Raw genomic sequence first — 14,070 nt, forward strand, 5'->3', positions numbered from 1 at the left:
CAATTTCCAGCAAAATCAGAATCAGAACACGCGAGTGGGAACAGAGCCGTCACGCGTTTGAAATTCCGAAGGAACTCGAGAAATGTCATCGGTCTAAGTCAGAGGGTAAATGACACGGGAAATATAATCTATGCCACCCTCGACGAGACTTCGACTCCTTGAACGTGTTCCCCTGAGCGCCCCTCACTTTTCCTCCCTCCCCTCTCGGCGTACTAACTTCTTACCCGTTAATTCGTCTCTCTATTGCATTTATCTCGCTCTCGCGTTTCGTCCACGGTTTGTTTGACGTTCCTTCTCTCCGCGTCTCCTCCCCTCGCTCTCGCTTGCTCTCATCATCCACGTCAATCCCAGTCGAAAGTCGAAAGTGCCAAGTGGGAGAGAGCTTTGTCGCTTTCAAATTGTGCGTAACTGTACGACAATAGTTCGCTCGGATTGGCGAAATTAATGAAAACTCGAGCGGCGGGCCGCGCCTCTCCTTGAGGAAATCAGAGCCCTTGGAGAATCGACTAATCGTGACAAATACTGATCCGGGATTGCCGAATTATAAACTAATGTTCCGCTGAAAACTTTGCCTCGGCTCCGCGCCGCGCCCATTCGACGAGGATATGGCGAAATCGTGTAGACTCGGGGTTCGCGATCCCCGAAGCGAAACTCGCCAAATGAATACTTTTGTCTCGTAAATTTTACCAAAAAAAAAGAAAAAAATATGTATCCAACAAGGTCACTTTTTATACCGTTGTTTTCGACCGAGAAAATCGGGTGTGATAAAATAGAGCTTCTTACGAGTTTTAGCTTCCATTTGATTTCTGTTTATTAAAGAAGGTATTCCGCGTGAAAGCATTCGGCCCTATTGTATGGAATCGGACGAGCGGCGAGAAGAGCATCGACGGACAAGGGAAAGCAAACTGATGGTCCTTCGCGCTTTCACGACGAGTTTGGCCGGGGAGGATGAGAGCCTGATGGCGAAGTTGGCCTGGGATATATCCAGCGAGAGAGCGAATCTGGAAAAGTCCTGAGAGGGAGAGAGCCGACTGCCGCTGCTGTATACGCGGCGTATATAAGCCGCAATATTCGCGGCGCACGAAACGGGAGAGAAAGGAAATTGGATGATATTTCCCGCAACGATCAGATCTTATTGCCAATTGAAAGAGGAAAGTTCGCGGTACATTTGCCCGCGGAGAAATCACCGGGGTGTCGGGCGCACACGCGCGCGCGCCGATGAGAGGAAGAGAACGCTATGTGTGCGGTTGAGGCGAGAATTGCTCGCGACGCACGGGAAAATCGAGCTCTCTCGATAACGAGTTTTCCGAATTTACAATCGCGGCCGCAATTTTCTTTCCGGCGCCAAGCACAATGGCTCATTTGCCAAACAAAACGAAATTTCGCGCAGTTTTGATTGCACGACAGAGAGGAAACATCTTCCGCCCGAGATTTTTCAGCCACGCGCGATGTTTTGGGATTACGCAGGTCGTATTATCAATCACGGATGTATTTCGCGTCGATTCCTCTCCCAATCGTATTTACCGATTTGCCAATCCGGCGTAAGCCGTCACGTCAGTCGGTGAAAGTCCTGCTCCGCTTTCTCCCATTTACGAAGAGTGGATTTCTCGACGAGTTTCGATAATGGCTCGTCATAATTCCCTATCAGAATCCGCAAAAAGTGCGCGCGTGTTCGGGGTGTGTATACCTATATTCTGTGTCGCGTCTCTGGCGTCGACGTCGTCTTTGGCCAAGATCACGTAGGCCCATAAGGGACGTAATGAGTCCGAAAGCGTCAGCGGCATCTAATGTCGGAAATTATAGCATATTGCCAATAAAATCCAACGATTCGCCCCTCTGTTCACGAAACTAGCACAACTATACTGGCTGCGGTTGCGCGACGCTCGTCTGCACGAACATACTATATACACGCGTATATCGAGATCGTGCATACCACGTGCGATGGAGGAGGGGGCAGAGGGGCTTACATTGTAATTGTAACGAACGATGCCGCTCCTCGCCATTAACTGTCGCATCTCGGGGGACTGCGGACGCGTCTGTGTCTCTTTTCCTAGCAAGATATTGACAATCGAATATCGATAATCCCGTTATCGCGTCTGCGTCAGAACTCGTCTCCCCGCTGATGGACACTGACTCACGCGCTCTTTGATTTTTATGCCCCAAGCTTTTACGAAAGAGTCATTACGTGCTTGCAAAGACATTTACTTCCAGAAAAGTTTTTTGCTTTCCATTGCAATAACGGAAGTACACAAGTATGAAACTCAACTGAACAGATCAATTACAAAAGCAAACGCAAGTTCGGAAATAAACAAATCAAATTATTTTACATGGTTCCTCTACGGAAGGTGAAATTTTACGTGACCTACTCTTCTGCTAGAGCGACGATCACTTTCAAGCAAACGTATTTCGACTGCGGGTTCGAAATTGTGCAAATCTGGATCTTTGCAAGGTGTGTGACGAGATTTCGAACGGACTCTTCTTTCTGTCTAAAAAAGACGTACTTCATGCATTTTTTGTATGTAACTTTTAATATAGAATCTAGGAAGTAAACAAATTATTGACGATCTGTTATCGAAACAATCGGTAAAAAAAGACAGAGCAATTTAGGTAAAACTTACCTCCAAACATTTTTCACTGACATCAGCGGCCAAACGGGTGGGCGCATCTTTACTCGCAGTCATTTCCGAACTCTCCGTGGAAGAGAACATTACTGCGTGCAAACTAGGGCACGGCGATAAGTAAACAGGCTCGTCGTCGAGAAACAGTTTGCAATCACGAATTTGTGGTTCTGAGCCGTGAACTTCACAAATTGAGTATTCCTTTTCTTCACCGGACAAATACTTTTTTTTATGAGGGAATATTTTCTTTAACTTACTGATAGGTGGATTCACGTTTAAAGCTTCTTGAAGTTGGCGAACTAAACATTCGTACCTAGAAATAATATTCGACTGGCATATAGTAATTGAAAATTTGGTTTGTTTTTTGTTTTATACCTCTGAATAGTGGCGTTTCGATTTTTCTTGAAAAATTCCAATTCCTTGTTTTTCGCTGAGAGTTGAACTTTTAATTTGTGGACTTCATCCTGCTTCGTTTCGCTGCTGTTACGAATTATATTCAAGAGATCGGCGTTATCTTCACAGATAGTCAATCTGGAACGAAGGTTTTCAAGCTCTTTTTTTGAATTTTGCTCAAGCGCTTTTCGAGCTTTCTCCGATTGTTTGATATCTTCTTTCATGAAAGTGATATTTTCCATTAATCTGCTAACTTCTTTATCAAGCTCCTGTGCTTTACGATGATTGGTTGAATTGATTTTTGTGAATGTACCGAGCTCGGTTCGCAGATAATGAACTTTATCGTCTTGTTTGTCGATTATCGCTATCAAGTTTTTCAACCGATGCTCCATTTCTGATTGGCAGTTTGATTTTTCATCTAACATTCTGTGTAGATCCGATCTTTCTTTCTCTATTTTGGTCATTAAGTTTTCAAAGTTTGATATTTTTCCAGTAAGGTCGTTTATTCTTGCAAGATCTTTTTCATATTGACTTATTTTTTCTCCTAATTTTTGTTCGATTAATGTTTTCATGTTTAAATCTTTTTCTAGTTGGTCTATTTTAATTATGTGATCTTTGTAACATGCCATCGACTTTTTTTCCAATTCCAAACGAGTAATCGATAGTTCGCTCTTGAGGTCAACTGATTTATTTAAGTAATTCTCTAAACGCTGGACAGTTCTATGCTCTTCCTTTTGATGTACTTCTAATTTCACCTGTAAGGATTATAATAAACGCAGATTTTAAGACGTCATTAATTCATTATTAAGTAAACATGTTTCATATCGAACCTGCAACTCTGTGATTTTCTTTTCATATTCTTTAATAGTTCCTCCTAAATTCCTGATCATTTCATCGTGCTTTATTTTTAGCTGACTTTTTTCGCTATTCAAACGCTCGATTTCTAGCTGATAAAGACGATTTTTGTTCTGGTATTCGGCGATTACTTTCTCTTGTACGTATAAATTTTTCTTGTGTTTTTCCATTGCTTCTCTTATGTCTTCTGATTCTTGAGACAATTTTGCAACTTTCTGAGCCTCCTGTCGATGCTGTGCTGCCATATTTTCATAATCTAGTTTAAGCTGCTCGAGTTTGTTTTTTAAGGTGTTCTCGTCATGGAATATATTTGTTTGACAACTTTTTTCGTGGGTTAATCCACAGCACTTTATACTAGAAGCTACGCCTGAATCATTTTGACTACTGTCAGAACTTGACCTAGTCGGTCTTCGCGCAATTTTTTCGGATTCAGAAGTATACAAGCTCAGGCGAGACTCGTTGTTAAGCGAACTTGGGGAATTAAAATCTTGCTGAGTGGAAAGTATTTGATAGTTTTCTTCGTCGGCAAAACAATTTTCGGATTCAATCGTAACAAAATCTTCGTTTTTAAATAATTCTTTTGCTTTGGATTCTGCCTCAATATCATTCTTTTGTCTCAGCAAAATCATTCGAGCAGATTCTGACTCTTGGTATTGCATTTTGAGCTCAAAAAGGTCTTTGTCGCGTTTCTTGATTTCATCGCTTAAATGCTGAATCTGCCCTAATTTTTCAGAATTTTCCATTTCTAGCTTTATTTTTTCTGAAATGCTTGAGATAACTAATTCTTTCACTTTGGGCAAGAGACTCTGTAGATCATCGTCAACTGAATCTAAAGAGTCATTGATTTCTGGAAGTTGAACTGTATTGGCGTCCAATAACTTTTGAATTTCTTTGCAAAACAGGCCAATATCTGAACAGTTTGAGCTACACTGAATTCCTGTAGAAAACATAGATTTTATTGGAACAGAGGCTACATGAGCTTTTTTCGCTTCGAAAGATTTTTCGATGTATGTTTGTACTGTCGATAAATACAAAGTTAAATCGCCGTCAAGTTGAATAGTGGCATCGCCTTTTTTTGCGTTTTCAATTTTAGGTTCCATATTTCTAGAATTATTTATAGTTTCTGTAAGTATTTTTAGTTTTCTTTTCACAGAAAGCAGCGTTTTTTCCAACGATGTTATTTTTGAGGAATACTTAATGTTTTTTGTTTCGAGAATTTCCATATCCAAACGCTCTTCGTAATCGCCCCTGTCAGTCCTCTTACGTTTGCGATTTGTGCAGTCTTGGAGTTTATCTTTGTAATAATGATTCACCTGATCAACCGAAAACTTAACAAAACTTTGTTTTTCTTCTTCCATAAGCAGTGTTCGCTTTTTCAAATATTCCTCCATGCTGTCCAACTGTTTTTTATAATAATCAGTTAATTCTTTTCTAACTTCAAACTCCTTTCTCTGATTAGTAGATTTCAATTCTTTTAGCTCGGTTGAAAGTTGTTTGTTCTTTTGAATTAGATCATCGATGTCTTGGTCTGACAAAGTTTTGGTATTTATTGAAAAACAATTTTCTTGAGACTTTGGGCTTGAAATTGGCGTGTGATATTCCAAAATTTTCTTCTCGTCCTTTGTCAAGCCGGAAGTAAGTTTCATTGCCATTGACGCGAACTTGAATACGCTCTGCGTTTCGGCAAGCAAGTCGATAGTGGGATTTACGTTGATGAGGAGGATAATATTTTCTTTACCACAAAGTGAACGTTGAACTAACCTCGTCAACTTTGAATCTCTAAAGGGACCAGCACTTTGTTTCAACTGGCCTTCGACGATAACCTTGAGACACCTTCCAAGTGCCAGAAGACTTTTATTGATACTATTGAATTCTTTGAGCTGCTTATCGTTGTTGGACGATTTTTGTACTCTTCCTGTGCCGGCCAGATCATAGAAAGAAAGCGAACTTACCTAGAAAATCGAGTAAATGTTTGTACATGTTTTAATGAAGAAAGAAATTCTCGAACAATACCTTGACCTCGGAGGGCGAGCAATCTTTGTCATATTTGAGCAATTTTATAGTAAATATTGAATGAGACCTTGAGCTTTTATAAGAGCTTTCTGTAACTGTACTAAGCCTCGTTTGTCCTGCATTCAGAATTTCGTAAGCCTCTAAGCCAGTAGTAGCACATACACTCCGCATTCCCTGAATATATGTGGTTCCGTGTTTATCCGTGACTAATTTTAATTGCACATTCTTTCCTTCTTCGTCAACTTCCAGCAAATCATAAATTACATCGTTGTACATTTCTACGAACGATATCCAAACAGAATACATCGAGTCTTTGCACAGCTCTCTATTTTTGTTTAATTCTGAGTATTCCAGCGATTTGTACGCATTTTCGTACAAAGATTTATCGCTCAATCTGCAAGATAAAAGTTTTTCCCGAGTATCAATTTCCAAGCTTCGATCACACTCGTCTAAATTAACGATACTGCGAAAACGTTTCGGCTTGAACCAGGGAACTAAGGTACAGTTGAGAGACGAATAAATAAGTTCTATCGTTCTCGGAATGACACCAGGCTGTGACACTGTGCCAAACAAAGTATAAGTTTTCCCAGCGTCAGCTGTGCCGTAACTTAGCACTGTTGAACTTTGATTGTTCAGTAAATCGATGACAGCGGGTTTGATGGCTTCATTGAAAAACTGCGATTGCTCGACTTGTAAGTTAAATATTTTCGAAAACGAAAATTTCTTTCTCGTTGCGTTATCGCTTGACTTCGTGAATCTCGAGCGCCTGGCAGCCTCGTTTGAGCTAAAATGCTTCACGAGCAACGTTGACGAATCTTCTACTGTGTAAACATCGTTCAAGCCCTCAACCTCGTTCTGCGAGGTAGGCCTGATTCTCAAGAAAACTTGTACTTTTGAAGACGATTCTATCGGCAGCGATTCGGTCGATATAGGTACCTCCGCCGTTTCAGAATCTCCGTCTTCTTCGTTCTCACTCAACATTTTCAACTTCGATATCAAAAAATTCATGGAGCTGGCTTGGTTACGAACGCGAATAAATTCAATAATTTGCCGATCGATTGAACAGCATTTATCGCGATCGCCGAATTTTTTCGACAGCGACGAGGTTAAAGCGCGAAAAACTAAACACGAAACTAAGTTAAATGAACGAAAATAAATTACAGCATATTATATTTCCAGAAGATTTGTGCGCTGAAATGTATCGCGGCGCGAACAACTTTTGGGGGTTCGGACTGACTGAAGGTTATGTAATTTGTTTTTCGTCTGTCAGCGCGAACTTCATTCCTTTGTATGCTCGATGCAAATTCGAACGCACCAAGTATACGCGAAAATAACATATTCAATGGCCATAAGATTCATCGGTAATAACGAAGTAAAAAAACGCAAGCAGAGAGTAATAAAGACATCGGAGGTCATGCATGGGAACGATTATATGGAGGGTGGGACGAGTGCAGCGATTTCAAGGCGAGAAACTCACAGGTGGAGCCTGCGCGCGTATATTGGGGGCGGATGGCACGCTCGAAATATCTTCAAAGCAGAAATGCGGCAATTTATATGCGTGTCGCCTGGCCCATTAAACGAAGCCAATCAAAGCCGAAGCTAATAGCCCCGCCGCGCGGCGTAGGAAGCAGCGGCAGCAGTACGAGCGAAAGGAACCAGAGGGGGAGAGAGACGGGTCGAGCGAGCGCACTGTATCGCGGCATCGCAATCTATCGGGGGCACAAGCGCGGCCACTGTGTTGCGCGCTGTCTTTCAGGCGCCGACAATCCGCTCCTTGTATCGACAGTACGCCCCACCCACGCCAATTGCCGCGGGCCTTTCGTCTTGCCGCCGTGGGTATTACGGCTATCGACTCGCGGCGATCGCGCGGCGATCGCAAAGCCGAGCCGCGGCCGCCGGGAAGTCAAAGGGAATTTTCAGTGTCTTTGTTCGCGCGGAACCGCTGGCAAAATGAAGTCGTAATGATTAATGGGATTTTGATTGCCGGACTCTGTATCAGAGAGATTCCTCGGAGGATCGGAGAAAGATAGGAGAGAGAGAGAGTGTGTCTGCTCACGTAAAAAAGTCAGAAAAATACGGCGAGTCGTTAAGTATTTACGTTGTAATAGACACATCAGTTTTGATCTACGGCGGGCCGCATATAACTCAACTTATAGACCATAAAAAGCTCGAAGGCAGTGTGCGCGCGCGTGAGCGAAGTGCGAGGAAGGGAACAAGAGAGAAGTTTCTTCGGCGAACTCGCGCGCGAGTGCTCGCCTCTGCCGCATGAGAGCAAAAGCGAAAGAGCCGAAGACGGTCGTAAGACGTTAGCGGTATGAAAAATAACAGCCCCGCGTGCGAGCGCGCGCGCGCGAGCGAGCTATCGGGCGTTAATGGTTCCAAAGGATTGATGCCTTGCTTTTATGGGTTATTTATTTAATACTACAAATTCACCTGGCCATTTCTCCTCCTTTATAGTGCGCTCCCGTGTTTTTTCGCGGCTGCCTTTGCCCTCGAACTTTATTCCGATCAGCGATGGGAGACAAAGGCCGGCTTTAAAGAATCGATCTTTGGCCGTAAAACTTCATTGCGATACTTTGGCGTTTAATGGTCTTGGTGAGTCAATATGTATTGAACTCGGAGCGCGATATCGGAAAATTGATCGTTTTGTTTTACTTACCGAAGCACGGCTCATTGTTTCATTTGCATAGAGATCTTTCATTGATCGAACGAAGGATTTCGATTAGCGAAACTCGTAAATCATTGTTTGATACAGTCTTGCGGCCGAAGAGCAGCGCAACGAGAGTCGAACAGCTGCCGTATTATACGCATAATATTATGCCAATGCGTGCACGATGAAAAGAAAGCAGCGAAGAGGACGATGTCGATGATAATAACGAGAACGGCGCACGTGCCTGCGTGCGTTCCTGATCGAGCCGAGTAATAACGAAGTGCATCAGTAAATACTCGTGACCGCAACGTCCGATGATTTCGATACATGATATATTATTTTCGCTCGCTCACTGCTGTAGCCTACCAAACTATCCGGTGAAAATTGAGCTCAATTTATATTCGTTTTACTTGACGAAAAAAATGACGAAGAATCATCAAAGACCGCTGGAAAGAGCATTGGTATACGGGATGCGGGTAGAAAAGTTGAACATCACATGGTAATGTTTGATCTGCTTAGCGGCAGATGTTCCTCTCGGCTATTTTTACGCCTTATTGACACGAAAGCGGAAACGACAAAGTGCGTAATAACGGCGCTCTCGATGATCACACAAAGATGATACGTCACGATAAACAGCGCTCAAACGTGCCATAAAGTTTCCGAGAGAAAAGACTCTTTTTGCGCAACCTCTTTCACTGACGTCATCTCGAAATTCTCAAGAAGTGTTTTTCAAAACGCATAGCAAAAATGTGATACCTACTGTAACGCTGGGATCGACTACGGAGACAAGAGTACAAACATTTAGCGATTCTGACGTGTATACCGATGGATATCTGGTCGATGCACTGGTAGTATCGTTGTTTATGCCTGATGAGTAAGAAGATAATTTGCGAGCTCGAATATGAAATAAACGGAAGTGGCGCATTATCATTAAGATGGTCAGATTGTGGCTTTCGTGTATCGTTGGTAAAAATTCAATTAAAAATATCGACGGTAGTGCGCATTGCTATTCGCTCGGTGAATAATGTTTACAAGATGCGCGCGCGATTTTAATAAGTCTGTTTTACAGCACGCTTCTTGTCTGCTAAATATAGAAACCCCCTCGACTCGCCGCGAGCCAACTGCGCGAAACTTTCCGCGTGTAATGTATACATCTATTTATTTGTTCGTCCCAGAGCTGCGCATATAACACACGTTAAATATTAATCTAATACGGTATTAAGCGAACAAAATACTTTTCGGATTAGCATCATCAGAGCGCCGGAAAGTTGAATCTCATCTCGCAATATCAGATTTATCCATCTGTTTGCCAAAAGTCTCATAAATAAGGTCCCTTTGACGTCGTCCCGCTGGCGCGAGCGAGCGCGCGCGAGACGAAAAGAGCGAGAAAGGGACGGAGATAGCGAAACACGAAGTACGGCCCGGGAAAAGGGAATCGATCGGATAGTAGAGCGCTCGGTGTACACTGCAGACATCAGTATTCCCAATTAACGGGATCCTTTCATCAAACTCGGGATCGGAATAAATTACGGAGGTGCAGCAGCGGTATACAGCGCGCCGAGGGCAAACTTGCTCGCATATCGCGTCAATCGCTCTTCGCGCGTGCAAATATTAATTTTATCAAAGAGACGACAGCGGCAGCAGCGCACTCAACTTTCCGAATAAAAAGGCATCGAAATAATCGACTTATTATTAGAGAGAAAGAGCGAAAGCGAAACGTGCGAGAGCTAATCCGAGAAATACGTAGTGAAAGAATTAGTAGGCGAATGCGCGCGGCGGGAATAAAGGAGAAAGACAGAGCTGGCGGGAGTGTACTATAGAGAGAAAGAAAGAGAGAGAGAGAGAGAGAGAGAGAGAGAGAGAGAGAGAGAGAGAGAGAGAGAGAGAGCAGAGGAAAAGAGGAAACGACGACGCGGCGGCGGCGCATCAGAGCTGGGGACATTATAGAGCCGTCGCGAGAGCTGATCAAAGACGATGGAGCTTTGAGGAGGAAAATTGGTAAAGAGGGACTCGCGCGGCAACGAGCTGCGAGATGCTTCACGAGACAGAGAGAGAATCTTTCCCAAGGCGGGCGTCAGCAACGCCGAGAGACAGCATCAAAACTAATACACCGTTATATCGGGAATTAGAGGTGTTAGCGAATTACGGCTCAGTTTGCGTCGGGAAAACTTTCCTCGCCGAGTGAGCGCGCTCGCTCGCACCGATCGATTTTCCCTGAATATATACGTCTGCGCCTACTAATTCGTTTAAATTACCGCTTCTCTGTCGCTTCGGGATCGGCCCGACGAGAGCCAAGAATAACGGGACGGACGGAAATATCGCCACTAATAATACAAACGCTATACGATGTACTGCACGAATAAATTCAAATAAAAAGTATCTTATTCCCATGATGCAATTTCATCGTGTCGTGCGAGCATCAGCGCGGGAAAATCACGTATGTTTATCGGGATGATAAATTTATTAAATTTCGGCGAGCCTGTGCTCTTCCCTCCGACGGCTGACCAGGGCAAATCTCGTGAAATCCGCAAAAAGCCATAAACATAGGTGCAGGGTATTGAAAGAAAGTAATATGTCGGAGAGGGACATCGTAAAGTCTAATAACCCGATAAAGGCACAAAGGCCTTTGGGTAGTTCAATCACGTATTCGCGGGACGAGGAGAGGGAGGGAGAGACAAGCGAGTAGGATGTAAGCGCGCGCAGGCACGAAGAAAAAGCCGGATCGGAAGGAAGCGAATATCGGTCGTTGGGCGCCACAAATCATCGAGGAGCGTTCGGCGAACGGCAATCAGTGTTCATTAACGAGTAGCTCCGCACACGGGGCTTCAGGTCCGTGGGGATTTTTTCAATAACTTTTGGTCGCCCGGTAATTGCCGCCGGCCGGCGATATCTCTTGGCGTCGTCTTCGCTCTCAGTCCGGCGTTTCCCCGTTCCCGTGCCGTATATAACAATATCCGAGGCGAGCCTGTCCAGCTCCTATAGATAGAGAAATATTAAGTGTCTCCGGGCGAGAGCTTGCGGCGCGAGCTGCTGCTACTGCTAAACAAATATGACCTCTCGCTGCAAGAGCATTGGCTCGGCTAATACCTCTTTGCGCTTACTCGGCACCGAGACAATATATTTTTTTTAAACATTCAAGTTATATTGAAAGTATTTATCGAAATCAAAATAAATATTATGCTTTCAGAAAGTGCATAAGGAGCGTGCGAAGCTCGCCTAGATTCCTAGTCATGAAAAAATTCAACGTTTACTAATCAAACCAAGGGATTTTGGAAATTGAGTGAGAGTCACTGGCCGGAAAGCGCGGTGTGGATGTAACCGACAAAGTCGGGGACGAAGCAGGGCGCACATTGGGTCATAAACGTTTATATTGCGCGCAGTGCGCCAGTAATGCCGATATTGGCAAGTTATTGGTGCCTTTCCCTAGTCCCGCAGGCCAACAGCATATCCGCAAGATCGTCGCCAGCCTCGCTTTGCCTGATGTCCTCTCTAATCCGTGAAAGTATCGCCCCTCCCGATATCTAGCCGAGCGCAAGCTCCATATACCCGGCACTAGCGCTTTCTCTCGCGCTCTCGCCCCGTCCACCGCCGGAAACTTAATTGGAAATATCGGTGACCGCGCCGCGCTATTGCGCCCTTCTCTCTCTCTCTCTCTCTCTCTCTCTCTCTCTCTCTCTCTCTCTCTCTCTCTCTCTCTCTCTCTCTCTCTCTCTCTCTCTCTCTCTCTCTCTCTCTCTCTCTCTCTCTCTCTGCCTCTGTACCCGCACTTCGGCCAGCCGAATCTCCGCCGCATAAATGCAGCGCCGGCAACGCCGTTAACCTCGAATCCTCCGCTCACACTTTTACAGCGCGACAACCCAAACAACCGGCCGAATTGTTTAATCATAGAGTCTCCCAAGTAAACCGTACACTATAAAATGAAAACTTATCTCGCCTTTGAGAAAGCATTTTTGTCACACCAAGCAAAGCCCGGCTGGTACGGCGGAATGATCGATACTTACTCGAAGGCTCTATAAAAGTTAGTCGGGAATTTTTCAGCGATAGCCCTCGTAAAGGTGTAATCCCAAAGTTTGAGAAGCGAGCGCTCGCTCGCAAAGTGGCTTTTTCACGGGAAGCTGTGTGTACCAGCGTCAGAGCTAGCGAGACCCAATCAACTGATATCGTACCTCTTAAGACCCCCAAGAGCCGCAACTCCTGATACGACGGTAGTTTGAAGGTGGTTAGGTGGTCTGATCACGAGTTAGTGGTTCGATGTGATGGGAGAGAGAGAGAGAGAGAGAGAGAGAGAGAGAGAGAGAGAGAGAGAGCTCCGCGGATCGCTCCTCTGTATACACGCGCCGAAACGAAAGCTGTGGCTGCGGCGAAGACGCGCGAGGACAGAGAGCAGCCAAGCCGACTTTATGTCCGTACGTAAGCCGGTTATAGGCGCTGCCGATGTTATTTGATGGCCAAATGCACTCTGCCGGCGAAACAACCAGCAGGCGAAACTAGCGCCGCTACTTCTTCTCCCTCGATCTCTATAGCTCTCGTGGAGCTATATCTCTCCGGGCTCTTTGACCTCCCGCCCGCTGAAGATTTTCTTCTTCTCCTGTCGCGTTTTCAATAAATGCGCGGGGTTTATCCGCTCACAATAGCCTGAAAAGGGCCTTTTCTCTAACGAGCTTCGTTATGGCAATAATCGAGCATTGTGCCCCGCGGCCAGTAAGGCACACATGCCACACCACGTGTTTATGTAGCTCGAGGAGCCGCGGCGAAAGATCGCGATGCATAATAAGCAAAGGGTTGTTTTGCGTGAGCAGAAGGGGCGAAAGGGAAAAATCAAAGCACTCGCTTGTTAAACGTAGCAGGAAAATCGTCGCGTTCAATCTCGCCCACTGCACTTTTTTCTCTGTCTGTCGTTCTTTCTTTCCTTTGCCCCGCCTGCACGCTGCTCGTTTTTCTCTCCCGCGAGAGCGCCCTTCTTTCTCGCTTAAAAATGCCCTTCAGCTCTCGGCATATCGACACGGCGGCGGCGGCTTTCTTTTTGATCTCGCTAAAGAATTCATTAAGTTCCGCGGGGGTGGCATACACACACATACACACACACAGCGTGTGTAGCGCCGGCGGTTAGGTATTAATACGAGGCGGAGGAGGAAATACCGAGCGCGTTTTACGCTCCACTTGAGCCTCGAGTTGCGCGCGAGCTTCGCGGATGATACTTTCGGCGAGCTTTTTCTCCCCCCTCGCGCTCGGCTACCGATAATTTTCTCAAACGTCAAACTCGCGCCGCGGAAAAATGAGCGCGAGTTGCCTGTTAAAAAGTTAATCTTTTGAGAGCGAGCGAGGGCTGTTCACGTTCGCCAAAGAAAATATTATACGCGAGAGCCGCGCAACGTAGTCGAAACAGCGGATGCGTATATCAATGGTGCTCGTGTTTGCCGGGCATGTCAATATAGCTGGGTGATTATTGCTCGGGGCCAAGTGTCTGCGACGCAGTATAGCGACTCGCAGACGGAAGTAAAACTCGGTATTGTGTCTTTGGCGAATTGGGAAAGGGTCGAG

General features: G+C 45.0%; 1 protein-coding gene across 2 annotated transcripts; it reads right to left on the reverse strand.

Moving 5' to 3' along the window:
- Nucleotides 1-2,186: 2,186 nt before the first annotated feature.
- On the reverse strand, nt 2,187-7,127 carry LOC100679591 (kinesin-like protein KIF20B). 2 transcript variants are annotated; one of them, XM_008214424.1, is made up of 5 exons: nt 5,880-7,127; nt 3,842-5,818; nt 2,994-3,766; nt 2,619-2,931; nt 2,187-2,486 (listed from the first exon to the last, which is right to left on the reverse strand). In XM_008214424.1, exons 1-5 carry the CDS (start codon nt 6,885-6,887, stop codon nt 2,337-2,339), a joined length of 4,221 nt encoding a protein of 1,406 aa, XP_008212646.1. In that variant the 5' UTR covers nt 6,888-7,127; the 3' UTR covers nt 2,187-2,336. The 2 variants fall into 2 exon arrangements, with proteins under 2 accessions (XP_008212646.1, XP_008212647.1); XM_008214425.3 differs by having other exon boundaries at nt 2,187-2,538.
- Between the last annotated feature and the right edge of the window lie 6,943 nt (nt 7,128-14,070).

Source organism: Nasonia vitripennis, chromosome 2 (assembly GCF_009193385.2).
Source record: "Nasonia vitripennis strain AsymCx chromosome 2, Nvit_psr_1.1, whole genome shotgun sequence".
NCBI lineage: Eukaryota > Metazoa > Arthropoda > Insecta > Hymenoptera > Pteromalidae > Nasonia > Nasonia vitripennis.

What these genes read in the sequence shown, in the direction of transcription:
- LOC100679591 (XM_008214424.1), bottom strand. Translation starts at nt 6,887, where the DNA reads ATGAATTTTTTGATATCGAAGTTGAAAATGTTGAGTGAGAACGAAGAA. An exon ending in GCTCGCCCTCCGAGGTCAAG is followed by an intron (nt 5,819 to 5,879) that starts GTATTGTTCGAG and finishes TCGATTTTCTAG; the next exon opens with GTAAGTTCGCTTTCTTTCTA. An exon ending in TCAGTGAAAAATGTTTGGAG is followed by an intron (nt 2,487 to 2,618) that starts GTAAGTTTTACC and finishes CGTCTTTTTTAG; the next exon opens with ACAGAAAGAAGAGTCCGTTC.